At 40.8% G+C, this 15,165-nt stretch overlaps 2 protein-coding genes across 2 annotated transcripts; one reads left to right on the plus strand and one right to left on the minus strand.

Moving 5' to 3' along the window:
* Nucleotides 1-57: 57 nt before the first annotated feature.
* LOC130139414 (AUGMIN subunit 1-like) lies at nt 58-3,479 on the minus strand. Its single transcript, XM_056316327.1, has 6 exons — nt 3,082-3,479; nt 2,666-2,798; nt 2,450-2,584; nt 2,088-2,211; nt 1,133-1,270; nt 58-1,004 (listed from the first exon to the last, which is right to left on the minus strand). The coding sequence occupies exons 1-6, from the start codon at nt 3,347-3,349 to the stop codon at nt 897-899; spliced, it is 906 nt and encodes a 301-aa protein (XP_056172302.1). The 5' UTR covers nt 3,350-3,479; the 3' UTR covers nt 58-896.
* Nucleotides 3,480-4,172: 693 nt separating this feature from the next.
* On the plus strand, nt 4,173-7,510 carry LOC115677081 (inactive glucose-1-phosphate adenylyltransferase small subunit 2, chloroplastic). Its single transcript, XM_030600132.2, has 8 exons — nt 4,173-4,457; nt 4,744-5,034; nt 5,344-5,754; nt 5,852-5,955; nt 6,057-6,168; nt 6,399-6,497; nt 6,779-6,901; nt 7,201-7,510. The coding sequence occupies exons 1-8, from the start codon at nt 4,221-4,223 to the stop codon at nt 7,315-7,317; spliced, it is 1,494 nt and encodes a 497-aa protein (XP_030455992.1). The 5' UTR covers nt 4,173-4,220; the 3' UTR covers nt 7,318-7,510.
* Nucleotides 7,511-15,165: the final 7,655 nt, after the last annotated feature.

Genomic DNA, 15,165 nt, shown 5'->3' on the forward strand with positions numbered 1-15,165 from the left:
GATTCTGGAAACAAAAGAACAGAATCAAACACTGCTTGGCAAATTGTTATGCGCAGCCTAAGAGACTGAAGCCTTTATAAAGTCAAATGAATTCATTATTCGAACAGTAACAAAAAGGCATTGAAGAGGGAAAAGAAAATGAGGATGAGAGAACAACCATTGTGTGCTCTTCAAAGATCTGCATTTCTGCTAAGCATCTTTCCCGTCATCGGGGTGGTCCGAACAGAAAGTTGGTAGACAAAATCTGCAATGGAGGTAAGTTTGGAAGTAATCGAAACTGGGTCCTCAATGATTTGGTGGAGAGGACAGAGGACCAAGGTTACATTTACTACGATGCATATCCAGGTGATGGTCCGACCTGCTATGGCCATGCAGCGTGCAATGGAGGTCTCTCGCATGCAGATTGCACTTCGTGTCTGACCTCTGCCACTGATAAAACAACCACCGAATGCTTTGATAGGATTGGGGTGAAGTTCCCACTTCAAGATTGTAGAATAAGGTTTGAACACTACAAATTTACTGAATAAATAAGCTTGCCACCTTCGATATGTATCCTTGTACACACAATGTGATTGATTGCTTGAGCAGAAATTGTTGGATAAAACTAGTCATTTAATCTGAGATTCGAATCATCTGAACTCAGGGGTATCATCAATATTCCAGGTGAATCATTCAACATCTTCATCGTTTAAATTCTTCCGCTAACTTGGTTAAGAAATTCATCACCCATATAGACACAAATCTATCTCATCCACTGAGAGCTACCCCCGAAGGACAGCTCAATCGTTCATGAGTTTCAAACGACGAAAAACCAAACCTCTTTTTTCCGTTTAACACCCCACCCCCCGAGAAACAAAATGTACGAGGCAATGCTTACATCAGATCAATATTCGTTGTCATTCAGATGTTGAAAGAGCTGAATGCAACACGTCTTCAAGATATTTCTCAGCTGCAGCATACTGCCTTTTCTTGTCCTCAATTGCTAAAGCAGCTAAAGCCTTGTCCTGCAAGAAGATAACACATAAGGAGGAGCATAATTCAGACATAAGACAGACCTCAATACAGGTAAAGTGGTCAACATTTGCAGTGTTGAGCTTGAGTTGATATTAGGCAAAAGAAAAGGAAAAATTACCGGAGGCAAGTCTTGGTAACTTCTCAAAGTATCAAGAATGGGCTTTGTTTTCTTCTCTAGTTCCTTTCGGTGTTCAGCCATCTCCACCAGTACACTATGGCTGATCTCTGGAGTGTATCCTACCCGATTTAGTGCCGTCTGTATAGAATTCGCCAAATGATCAAAGAGGGAAAAAACTTATAACATGAATTTCTAGGGATTCATGTAGCATCCAGATAGCAGCCTGTTCAACTCAAGATGCATACACTTGATAATAGTGGTGAGCAAGATGGACAGCCCAAACCGGGACCGGACCGGACCGGACCGAACCGACCGGTTTGGTCCGGTTCTCAGGAATATCGGTCCGGTTCCCGGTTCCTAAAAGTGGAACCGGTTTCGGGGCAGTTCGGTTCCTGGTTCTAGGATGGGAACCGGACCGGACCGGATCGATAAATATATATTTTTCTAATTTTTTCATATATATAATACATAATATATATGAAAAATATTTAATATTGGTCCCATTGGAACCGATTGTTCAATTTTTTCATATATTATATATATTTTTCCAATTTTTTCCATGGCCTTATGAGATCAAATCAGAACTACAAAGAAAAAAACGGAACAATCGGTTCCCAGTTCACAAATAATATTTAATATTGGTCCCATTGGAACTAGACCGGACCAGACCGGACTGATGGTCCGGTCCAGTGCCCGGTCCTAGAAACTAGGAACCGGTCCTCCCGGTCCAGTTCCCGGTTTTTGGGTTGGACCAAACCGGACCGAAAAGAGAACCGCTCACCCCTACTTGATAATATCAAAATTTAGCTCCAAAGAAACTTCATAATCACCTAACAGTGCTACCCGAATACAATGAGAAGGACAATGCAAATGTTAAATTCTCTGGCTTTGTTATTAGACTGAAAACTTAATTTCACTGTGGATCTCAGAACGCCAATAAGCAAAGGAATGGTACCTTGTAGTTGGCATACTGCTGCGTGTATTGTCGCTCCTTTGAAGCCATCACAGCCAAATTAGTTTTCCAATTTTCCACCTGAGCCTCACAGGGAGCTACATCGTCTTCAAGCTGTGCAAGTGTCCTGTCCAGACATTTTGCCAGGATATTGTTAAGAAAGCATGAGCATGCAATTTTAATCCAAACACACCGCAGGAGCATGTTAAGGAAAAAAACGACAGAGACCCATCAGCCACAAATTACTCAGCATCACAAAGTGCATACATTGTTGCATCTCCCGTTACTCATGAAGTCACAAACTTCCCACAGCATACATATCACAATTCCTGCGGAGAACAGGTAACTTCTACATTGGCTTTTACCTTTTCAAATAGGTTAGTCTTGCTATTGCCTTCCTGGTGTAATCAAGGAGAACCTTCGAATCCTTCTCCACTTTAGCCCTCTTCTCCTCCACACTAGACTTTCGCAAAGAAATGTCCCCCATCGCTACAAGAAAGCTGCAACTTCCACATATGAATCATACAAACCAGAAGGACATCATTCAAGGATAACAAAACTAATACAGGAAGCCCTCTCACCTACTCAGTTCAGTATCCCTAATATTCAACAAATTGGCGACATTGGCCAGTGCTTGAGCAGAGGCCACAATGTTTGAAGCCAAACTCTCTTGTGCCAACCCTGCACTTTCCAGTATCTCTCTAATCCTAGCAGCTGCATCCACAAAACTTCAAAAAATGACCAAACCCTTCAAAAATTTCTAATACTATGCCTCAATTTAAAAACCCATATGAAGTATTACCCCTACAGAACAACCATTGCTCTCACACAGTTACTAAAAATTGGAGAAGAACCCATTTGAAGCCGATTCAGATGAATCGAATTCCAGAACAACTAGAGGAAACCACCAATTGAACTTCTTCACAGCTTCACATCACTTCCCAATCCCGCAAAGCATGCGGGCGTCGCTACCATCCAAAAATTTAACCGAACTGACCTTGCGAGCGGTACTCGGCGGCTTTCTGGCGGAAATCGGAGGCGACGATGCTGGCGGCCTGCGTCTTGGCCTGGGAGGCGGCGGCGAGGTTGTACAGATGCGCGACGCTCCGGGAATTGTACTCGAAGTCGGGGACCTCCTTGCCGGCGGCCTCAAACTGGGAGGCCAGCCACGCCTTCACCTCCGAGATCCTGGCGGCGTCCGACCCGCCGCCCTTCGGCTCGCCCGCCGCCGGCGCATCCGCCGCTCCAGATTTCGCATCGCCCATCTCCCGCTTTGCTCAGCCGTCGCCGTCGATTGCGCAGACCAACTCTGAAGAATGCGGAGGAGGAAGACGGGAACGACTGCGAGAGCATTGCGATCGAAGCTTTTGAATTGAGTTTTTGTAGCGTTTGTTGCAGGCGGGCCAAATTGAAAATGATGGACGAGATTATTTAAAATAAAGTGGTTGGGGGGTAGAAAATGTAAATTTTGGAAAGTAGAGGGTGCTAGAGTGTAATTTGAGGTAAAGTTTTGATAGGGTCCTGCAAAAGTGTTTTATGTATAAGTTATATCGAGTGGTATGTTAATATGGTGTCGGTAGAACAATCACAGCTCTTCCATTTCGCCGGCACGATAATCAGCCAGTTTTGTAATTTTTGAATTTGAAAAGAAATATCATTAGCTTGATAATACTAAGTCGGTACGGCACGTGATATCGGTAATGCTTAACAGATTTTCTCGGCTTCTTTCTCCTCATCCTCACAGCCAACAGAAAGTATATTTGAAATCCTACCCAAGGAATAAAGATGAAAGAAGCCAAAGGGAGGATTGGAATCCAAGCAAGACATTTCCATCTCTATATAGAGAAAATATGCCATGCCCATCACTCAACTTCCTCTTCATGCTTCTTACATGCAATAGGAAAAAGAATACCAAAGTGAATATCAAAATAGACAAATAAATTAATATAAAGTACCAAAGTGCAGCTTTCCAATCTGATAGTGTTGAGAGCCTGAGACACTCACGTTTTTACTGCCTTAGGCAGTGTCATGGCCATGCAAAAGCAAAGATCCTTCCTCAGATAGGTGGTCATGAACTAGAAGAAACCTCAATATTCTCTCATTCTTCCCTCTATCATACTACAAATACAAGCAATAATGGCATCTTTAACAATAAAATTAGTCCATAGTCTGTTTACATTCTTCAACAATATCCCAATTGTTAAATTGGTGATTATGATGCAGCATCCCCAATCCAATTCTGTGTTTCTGCAGTGGAAGATGCAACTTGGCACGAGCCAGCCCCGCATTTGCCTCAGACGGTCGCAGAAGATTCGTTGTGCCAATTCACAGCGCCATCATCAGTCCATATCTCAGTTTCCTCCAATGAATCAGGTCGCATTTCATTGCAGAGATTTTGATGAAAGCCCTGTTTTGGCTCTATTTTTTCTGGGGTTTTCTGTTTCAATATTAGGCAAAAACTACTATAGGAATGTGTTCTGATGGCCTCTTCGATTTTCTGTAAAGCAGAGAAAGCATATGAACAATATATGTCTATATTCAGAAAAGGTGAAAGATTGAAAATGGAACACAATTCTTGAAAACGTTCCACTGAAAATGAAAATGCGAAATGACTTTCTTGCAAATCAAACTCTAACTCAGTATATATGTGTGTGGTTAGAGTGTTGCGGCGATTATACTCGGGGATGGCTCAGAATCAAGACTGTATCCTTTGACGAAGAGGAGATCAGAAGGGGCGATACCGATAGCGGCCAATTACAGGCTCATCGATGCAGTAGTGAGCAACTGCATCAACAGTGGCATAAGCAAAATATACGCTCTCACCCAATTCAATTCCACGTCCCTGAACTCGCACCTCTTGAGGGCTTATTCCGGGGCTGGCCTCGGGAAGGAAGGCTTCGTTGAAGTGATCGCCGCGTATCAAAGCCTCGAAGACCAGGGCTGGTTTCAGGTCTGGCAGTGTAACCTTTTTAGTCATACTAACATCCTATTGCAATCTATGACATCATATTGATGTAACATGGAAATTAGAGAGTACTCCTATGTTTGCTTTTGGTTCAAAATGACAAAAAAAATGTTAAACTACAATTCGATCCAATGTACTATAATTGGATCGCTTATCCAAGTTAATTTCCTATGATTCTAAAGCTCAAACTCTAATTTGTACACCTCCATTGTCCCTAACTGTTAGTCTTCATTTGTTTTAGCTGTTATGGCTTTTCGTATCTTTTACTGAAGTTTCTGTTATTTCTAAATTCAGGGGAATGCTGATGCTGTGAGGAGATGTCTGTGGGTGCTTGAAGAGTATCCAGTCACCGAATTTCTGGTCCTTCCAGGCCACCATCTTTACCAGATGGACTACAGGGAACTCGTGGAGTTGCATTGGAGAAGCGAGGCCGATATAACCGTCGCAGTCCTGAATGCTATTTGGGACCAAGACCCAGGTTTTGGCTCTTTGAAGATAACTGATGAGAATAGAGTGGTAGAGCTCAAAGATAAGTCTACTGGAAATCCCAAATGTCAAAACACATTTGATTGCCATTGGTTCTCAAGCATGGGAATATATCTCATCAACAGAGATGTCATGATAAAGCTTCTAAAAGAGAGTTTCCCTGGCGCAAACGACTTTTCCAGTGAAGTAATACGAGGCGCGATATCCACTGGAATGAAGGTCGCGCCGGGTTTCACGAATTGTTTTGTTTGAGATTTTATCGGTCCCTCTTTTCGCTGCATTTAGGAGAGTTTATGTTTCTCTGAGAAATTGTCAGGTTATGGCATATCCATTCGATGGATATTGGGAGGACATGAGAAGCATTGGAGCGTTTTACCGAGCGAATATGGAGAGCACAAGGAAATGCAACAGGGGATACGAGTAAGAGTCACATTGCCCATAGATTTTTCATGAAAATGCTTCACCTTGCTCTTAAGTTTTTTTCGCCGACAGTCGAACAAATCACGGCTTTTATCTTACAGTTTCTTCAAAAGGGATTCTCTCGTGTACACTTTGCCTCGGTGTCTGCCTCCGAGCGTCGTGACAGATTCATTAGTCACAGACAGTGTTATTGGAGACGGATGCATACTCAATGTAAGAAGTCCTTTGGTTCTCAGAACAAATTGAATTAAAAGTTTCTCCTGATCCTTGCCCTGACATAGATCGACAAAATCTGAAGTCTTTCAGTGAAAAAATGCATCATAAGTCTGCAATGCTGCATCTGATTATGATAGCTTCTTCGACTGTATCAGGGATTTAAAGTCAGCCCCTTTATGCAGCTCACTCATTTTGGATTTTTACTTCTGTTATATGTACAAGAGTAGAGATGCAAAATCACAGGAGCTGTAGTTGGTATGAGGACAAGGATTGAAGATGGGGCTATAATCGAGGACTCAATTATCATGGGGTCCGACGTCTATGAAGTAAGAGGCATCCGCGCTTTGAGTTGTCGAATTTCCACGTGTATAGCAAATATGCGAAGTACTAACCATCCATGTCTCTGTGAGAATCTATTTGAACCATTCGGTTTGGTTGCATCTTATGCGTTGAAATGACCAGCATTCTTAAGCAACATCTGATTAGTTCACACAAGACCGATGCAAACACTTGCTTTGTTAACTTTGGTTCAATATCGAACTGTGATTTCGCCGGTAACTGTCATACTGACAATGATGATGATGATGTAACTACCTCAACATGACAGATGGAAGTTCCACAGAATTCTGTGGACAGGAAATGCATGAGCATACCAATCGGCATCGGGGGAAAAACGCGCATAAGGACAGCTATTGTTGATAAGAATGCGAGGATCGGCAAAAATGTGGCGGTAAGCAAAACAGCAAGAAGTTCTATTATCGTTCTTGTGAGAAGGAAAATGAAATTCTATTGCTAAGAAGTGGATTTCAGATACTCTCAGAACATCTTTTGCTAGCAAGTCGATTTTTCTGATACTTAGATTGAATTCATTCAAGAAACAATGGCGATCGTCCCTCTTTTTCACTTGAACAAATGATGATACCCTGCAATCTGAGTCGTTGCATACCTTCCATGTACTCACAAGAATTACTGATGAAGACCCGGAAACTGTCGTCCAGAAGAATTGAACTTTTGAGCTTGTATTTGTAGATTGTTAATTCAGACAACGTTAAAGAAGGCGACAGAGAAGACCAAGGATATGTGATTCGCGATGGAATAGTGGTTGTTCTTCACAGCGCGGTTATTCCCGATGGCAGTATTTTGTGACCCGTGGATGATGAACTATTATTATCTGCAAGTTTCTCCATGACCATTGAGATCTCAGAAAGTGCAAAATTTACTTCTTCTACAGAGGCACATTGCTCTCTGTAAGGGAACCATTTCAATTTTCACTGTCTATTAATCAGAATGAAATGTTTATCACTAAAGCCATGTCTACTTTGTCCAGGAATAAATTTTCATTGCAAATGATGATCCACAAACATCTAATACATCCCTATCTTGATGGATACAAAGTTCCCAAAGCGTCTTTTGATTGAAACGCACGATAGAACACCAATACTGTACCGTTGGGAGCTCACAAAAAGGAAGCTCAAATTGAATATGATTAAGATATTTAGTTGGATCTAACTTCACTCAAAAGTTAAGCCATTGATTAATTGATCGCCTACATATTTTAACAGCTCGATGCCACATGAATTCTCTATTGTGGGAGCTCCATTTCGATAAAATTTTTGCACGTGCACCTCAATAAATCTCTCATCAATAAATCTCTCATCGCGGGCAAGACTTCCATTAGGCGAACTCCTTCCTAGTCCAGAGTCAAGAATCCACTTGCAGCAACACATCTTCAACCAAATTTCATCATCCCTTAGCACCCATCATCGCCAAACGCTACACCTATAATGACATATGAACTGGACTAGTAGCTGTGCGAATGTAGGGATGGGCACGGGGGATGGCAGGGATCGCGTTCTCCGTACCCGTCCCGTGGGCTAAAAACCTACCGCAACCCATGCTAAAACCTACGGCCTAAAATTGGTTATTCCCATGGGGATTAGTCCGGTTTCCGGTTCCAATTTACTAGAACCGGTGAGCACCGGTCCGGTTCCCGGTTCTAGACATGGAACCGTTCACTCGGACCGGACTCCTAATATATAAAAATATATAATTTTTAAGAAAAATTTCCAACCAAAAAAAAAAAACATTCTAAGAAAAATGAAAATCCAAAAATTCCTAATCTGAAGCTCAACGCCTATCAATTAAGTGCTCGTCTCATCTCCATCTGACTTTGTCTGATCTCTCACTCATGGTCTTGACTCTCAAGGTCAACGCTCATTGACTCACAGTCAGGATTCTTAATTCCCATTAACTCACGACCTCATCTCTGACCGTTCATTGCCTCCCTCTCTTGCTCTCGGTCACCTCCATTTGCGTGAAGCTTGGTGGGACCGGTTCCCGAGTGGATCCATGGAACCAACAAGCGGTTCCCGGTTTCAATTTTTCGGAACCAATCCTTAGTGGGCGGTTCCCGGTTTCATGATGAGAATCGCCCACCCGGACCATGCTCGCCCCTATCAGTGGGTCAAGTCTAGTTCCGGGCCTAAAAAGTAAAAACCACAGCAACCTCCCGAGCATTAAAAACATCAGGTTTCCAATTTAAATCGATCGGGTCTAGGCAGGCTGGACGGGTACACGGCACGATTCGAAAATGGAATTGCTTGACCGCCAGTTTTGTCCATCGTGCTGACCAAATCCAGGTGGGGGCACATAATGCCGCCCATCCAATGATCACCTCTATTGTCACAATCAAATAAGTGACGGGGCACTGACAATGTGGAAAACCGACACGCAACACCGCGTTGGCGTGGCAAAACGATTTGAAAATAAACGAAGGAGAGAGAAGGGGAAGTGGGGTTCGGTTCGCTAGGGATGGTGCCCTAAGTAGATGGATTAATGTCTATCGAGGCTTCAGTCTTTGGAAGCATTCATGCACTTTTGAATTGCATGTTGCAAAGTGAATATCGTGGGCGCATTCAGTTCACGAACTAAAGTTTTCGCAGCACGAAAAGCGGTCATAGCACGTATACATTATCAAATAAGTTGTTGGTGTTCAAACTTCAAACCCTAGGCTAGTTGCATTATAAAATTTAATGAGTAAAAGATAGCTCCGTACGAGGAATTTTGCTGCTCCTCTTCTTTTCTTTTCTTTTCTTATCCTTCTTTTTTTTTCAATTTTGCGTTTTTTTATATTCTTCCACGAGCAAATCAGATGAGGAGGAGGTGGTCCACATGAAATGAATTGGCCCCCATTGTTCACTTGCTTTGTCTCCTATATTTCTTATTTATTTATAGGTCCACTTGTCTCGTAAATCATTCATGACACGCAAAAGCTAAGTTCATTGAATGCTGCAAATTCTCTTTTTCATATTCGTTAAGATTATCCTTACGAAAGAAATAGGTAGTTGGTAAATTCCAAATTGGTCCCGAACTTAAAGCGCTCTTCAGGAGAAATAAAAGTTAGTCGCATCAGATTCTTGTTCTTGAGTCTAGCGGAAGCAATTCCAATTAAGTAGATTGCCTTGTGGAATGGAATTCACTCCACGGATTGGGTCAAGATTGCAAAACAAAAAAGAAAGGGAGAATTTGGAACTCAAATCATTAACGACATTGACAAATAATACAAGCAAGGATGATGCAATAGGGCCTACTCGTTACGATCCAAGCGGTGTCGGACGTCCAATTTAGGGATTGGAATCCCTTTGAAGCGGGGTTCGTTGCCGGTGAAAATAATGGCTGGCCGACGATTATGTGCACATCGCTTACACATTTGATACCTTTCCTAGGGGTATTTTGATCCAATTGACTTTACCCCATAGTTCTCACACATAGAAATCGTTTAGCCGGGTCCGCTTCAATCCACAACACGACATTCTCATTTCGGCTCTCCTCCCGCATTCGCAGTGATCATCCATCTCAAATTTTTTGGTCTGTGGTTGAGAAACCTTAGCCATTTTCTTTATGATCCGTAAATGCGAGGCAAGTTCAATGCTTTCTTGAACGATTTTTACGTACACGTGAGTGGCACGGGAGAAATGTGTTTTTCTTTTTAAAAAATAGATTGCCACCGGAAAAGGCGCGAAACATGCACGTGTACATTGGCCGGCCGTTATTTTCGACGGCGATGAGCCTGGGAGGGTTACTTGGTCGAAGTGATCGAGTTCATGGGCTATTTTGGACTAAGATCGAGTCTAGGTGCATGGAACTTTGAGAAACAAACGCCACTTAACGGGTTTATTAAATCAAAGTGATCAAGTTTGTAAGATATTTTAAAACAGAATCAAATCGTCCGGAAAACTTTAGAAAAAAAAAGGCTCCACTTTCCCAAAATGGCCGAAACACAGCAGTTAGAGTGAACTGATTGGATTCGACCGTGACTCCTGTAAGTTTATAAAAATTGCAAAGCAAGCTTTGATTCTTGGAAAAACCAGGGGAAGTCGGAGGTGCAGAGCTTTCTCAAAGATGAAGAGAACAATCGCAAAATGGAGCCAGGCAAGGGTCATTCGGAGCTCGTGCTTTCGATATTCGGATCCAAGCCATTGCCGAGGCCGCCGAGGGTCGTTTCATCGCCTCCAATCTCACAGGTCATCCATTATTTTATCAGCGCTGAGATTACGCATCGAACACAAATCACAGATATAAGAATTGCATGTAGTACTCAATCTTGAGTTCAGAACTATGAAAATAGTGAATGAGTTTTGAACTATGAAAATTCAGTATCCATGATTGGCGTTGACAATGCGACACCATCAAATAAGTGACGGGGCATTGACAATGCGGCATAATCGACACGTGACACTGGATTGGCGTTGCAAAACGATTTAAAAATAAACAAAGGAGAGAGAAGGGAAAGAGGGGTCGGTTCGCTAAGGATGCTGCCCTGAGTTAATGAGAAATGTTTATTAAGGATTCAATCCTTGGAAGCATTCATGCACTTTTGAATTAAATGTTGCAAAGTGGACATTGTGGGTGCATTCAGTTCATAAGCCAAAGTTTTCGCAACGCAAAAAGCGGCCATAGCACGCGTACATTATCAAAAATAGTTGTAAGTGCTCGAACTTCAAACCCTAGACTAGTTGCATTATAAAATTTATTGTGCAAAAGCTAGTTTGTACGAGGAACTAGTTCTCTTTTTCGTTTTCTTTTTTTCAAATTTTCATTTTTATATTCTTCCCTAAGCAAACTAGATGAGGAAGTGCTGGTCCACGCATGAAATGAAATGGCCCCCACTTTCACTTCCTTTGTCTCGTATAATTTTCAATTCATTCATGGGTCCACTTTGTGGTCATGTGCCATTGTCTACAGGTCTCCAGGCTACAGCTGTTTAGGGTGCTTAATATGTGTATAGAATAGTTGAATTTCAAAATATAATTGCCCATGACACGCAAGAAAATAAGTGCATTGAATATTGTAAATTTTCCTTTTGGTATTCGTTAAGACTATCCTTATAAAAATATATAGGTAGTTTGTAAATTCCAAGTTGGTCGCGAAATGTACAGCATTCTTTATGAGGAATAAATATTAGTCGCACCAGATTCATGTGCTTGAGTCGAGTAGAAGCAATTCCAATTAAGTCAATTGCCTTGTGGATTCGAATTCACTCAACGGGTTGGGTCAAGATGGCCAAAAATAAAAGGTAAAGACATCAAGAAATCAAATCATCCAAGACATCCATAAAACATCCGAGGAAGAATAAGAGGCAACAGGGCCTACTGGCTTTGATTCGAGCGGTGCACGTCCACTTTTGGAATCCCCCTGCAGTGGTGTCCGTTTTCAAAATCCCCCTTAAATTTGGCTTTATTTCAAAATACTCTATGAACTTTGATCATTTTGACCCGATCATCCCCTTGAACTTGATCACTTTGACTCAATAACCCTTAAATTCATTATAGGTGAAAATAATGGCCGGCCGACAAACATGTGATTGTCACGTGCACGTATCGCACCTTTACTAGGGGTATTTTGGTCCAAGAACTATCGTAACTTAAAAATTGAAATTAAAAAATGCTCAATTGACTTTACCCTGTAATTCTCACGTACAAAAAGCACCTAGCTAGGTTTAGTTCGGTTCACGACATGACATACTCATTACAGCTCTCATCCTGCATTGTTTTCTTTTGAGTGCAAATAAAATGAGAAAAACCTTAAACGAGAGACTTGCTATGATGAAGTCCCGAATGTTCCATTTGTTCCACCTATCTGCAATGGAGATAAATGTCATATTTTTTGCTTAGTTTGAATTGTATCACTGCTCTCTAATATGATTTAGGGGACAACAAAATGCATAGGAGGAATAGTGGGGACTGTTTATATACATGATAAGATGGCTCCTTACTTGTTTGTTAGAAGGCGGTATTTATTCAAAAACCCAATAAGGAAAAAGAATCGTGAATCAACCATTCCATGAATGGACACAAGCAAGGTATCTCATGCATTAAATGGTAAAAGAAAAGTATTTGATGGACGATGATGCTTATTCCTTTGTGTCGGGTTAATGTTTTATCATCCAATCGGTCCTATCTTAATTCTAATTGCACATCCATCTGTGACTATCAGAGTTTCAACCAAAGAAAATTTAGTAACCATGATTAGTTTAGTGAAATGTTTGGTGATGTCACATCTAGCATGACACTTGATATTACCAATGAATAAGATACTATCTAACATGTTATATGAGTGTGCATCGAGTATGTTAGAAGGTAGCATCTATTCAAAAACCCAATAAGGAAAAAGAATCGTGAATCAACCATTCCGCGAATGAACACAAGCGAGGTAGCTCATGCATTCAATGGCAGAAGAAAAGTATCCGATGCACGATGATGCTTATTTCCTTGTGTCGGGTTAATGTTTTATCATCTAGTTGGTCCTATCTTAATTCTAATTGCACATCCATCTGTGACTATCAGAGTTGCGAACTAAGAAAATTTAGTAACCATGATTAGTTTAGTGAAATGTTTGGTGATATCACATCTAGCATGACACTTGACATTACCGATGAATAAGATACTATCTGACATGTTATATGAGTGTGCATCATGTATGCCAAAAGGTAGCATCTATTCAAAACCCAATAAGAAAAAAGAATCGTGAATCAACCATTCCGCGAATAAACACAAACAAGGTATCTCATGCATTCAATGGCAGAAGAAAAGTATCTGATGCACGATGATGCTTATTCCTTTGTGTCGGGTTGATGTTTTATCATCCAATCGGTTCTATCTTAATTCTAAGTGCACATCCATCTGTGACTATCAGAGTTTCAAACTATGAAAATTCAGTATCCATGATTAGTTTACTGAAATGTTTGGTGATATCACATCTAGCATGACACTTGATATTTATCAATGAATAATGTACTATCTAACATGTTATATGAGTTTCCACCATGTTTATCAGAAGACTTAATGTATTTAAAAACCCAAGAAGGTAAAAGAATTGTGAACATACCATTTCGCGAAGGAACATAAGCAAGGTATCTCATGCATTTAATGACAAAAGAAAAGCATCTCATGCATGGATGATGCTTAATGCTTTGTGTCGGGTTGATATCTTATCAATCAATCGGTCCTATCTCAACGGTACTTGTACAACAATCTGTAACTACTCAAGTTTCGAACTACGAAACTTTAGTATTCATGATTAATTTAGTGAAATATTTGGTGATACCACGTCTAGCATGACACTTGAGATTATTGATGAATAAGATACTACCTAACATGTTATATGAATGCGCAGGTTACAAAATGAATAGCGTGGATGCATTCAATTCATAAGCCAAAGTCTTTGCAGGCACTCAGAGCACTTATATATCATCAAAGAATTGTAGTTCAAACTTCAAACCCTAGACAAGTTGCATTAATAATTAATTGTGTAAAAGATAGTTTTGTACGAGGAATTTTGCTAGTGCTCTTGTTTTTCTTTTTCTCCTTTTTTTTCAATTTTTCCTTTTTATATTCTTCCAGGAGCAAATTAGATGAGGAGGAGCTGGTCCACAGCTAATGAAATGGCCCCCATTTTCACGTCCTTTGTCTCGTATGATTTTCAATTTATTCATGGGTCCACTTTGTGGTCATGCGCCACATGCTACAGCTGTTTAATTTAGGAAATACCCAACTTTTTAATATTGTTTGTTTGATTCTCTTTCGAGGAACGTGTTTAGGGTGCTTAATATGTGTATAGAATAGTTCGATTCTTAAAACATGATTGCCCATGTCACGCAAGAAAATAAGTGTATTGAATACTGTAAATTTTCCTTTAGGTAATCGTTAAGATTATCATCGTAAAATAAATAGGTAGTTTGTAAACTACGAATTGGTCCCTGATATGTAAAACAATCTTTAGGAGAACTAAATATTAGTCACACTTACCTTACCAAAAAAAAAATATTAGTCACACCAGATTTTTGTTCTTGTGTCGAGTAGAAGCAATTCCAACCAGGTCGATTGCCTTGTGGATTCAAATTCACTCAAAGGGTTGGGTCAAGATTGCCAAAAATAAAAATAAACACTTCGAGAGATCAAATCATCCAAGTAAGAACATGACGCAAGAGGGCGTATTCATCACGATCCAAAGCAGTGCTACACGTCCTCTTTAGGGATTTTGGAATTACTAAGCAACATCGGTTTTGAAAATTTCCATTAAATTTGATTTTATTCTGATAATACTCTCTGAACTTGATCATTTTGATATCCAATCATCCTCTTGAGCTTGATCATTTTGATCCAATAGTTCATTACAGGTGAAAATAACGGTTGGCCGACGAACATGTGCTGGTCACGTGCTCATTCCGCACCTTTCCCAAGGATATTTTGGTCCAAGAACTATCGCAACCTACAAAATCGAAATCAAAAAACCCTCAATTGACTTTACCCCGTATTTCTCACACGTACAAAGCGCCTATCTGGGTTGAGTCGAGTCCACAACACGACATTCGCATTACAACTCTCCTCCCACATTTGGCAGCGATCATCCATCTCCAATATTCCGATCAATGCTCGAGAAACCCTAGCACTTTCTTCTTCATTTATATATGCGGATCAAATTTGACACTCTTTT

The sequence above is a fragment of the Syzygium oleosum genome, unplaced genomic scaffold (genome assembly GCF_021117445.2).
Source record: "Syzygium oleosum isolate NSW1041296 unplaced genomic scaffold, Sole_v2.1 Sole_v2.12, whole genome shotgun sequence".
In the NCBI taxonomy this organism is placed as follows: domain Eukaryota; kingdom Viridiplantae; phylum Streptophyta; class Magnoliopsida; order Myrtales; family Myrtaceae; genus Syzygium; species Syzygium oleosum.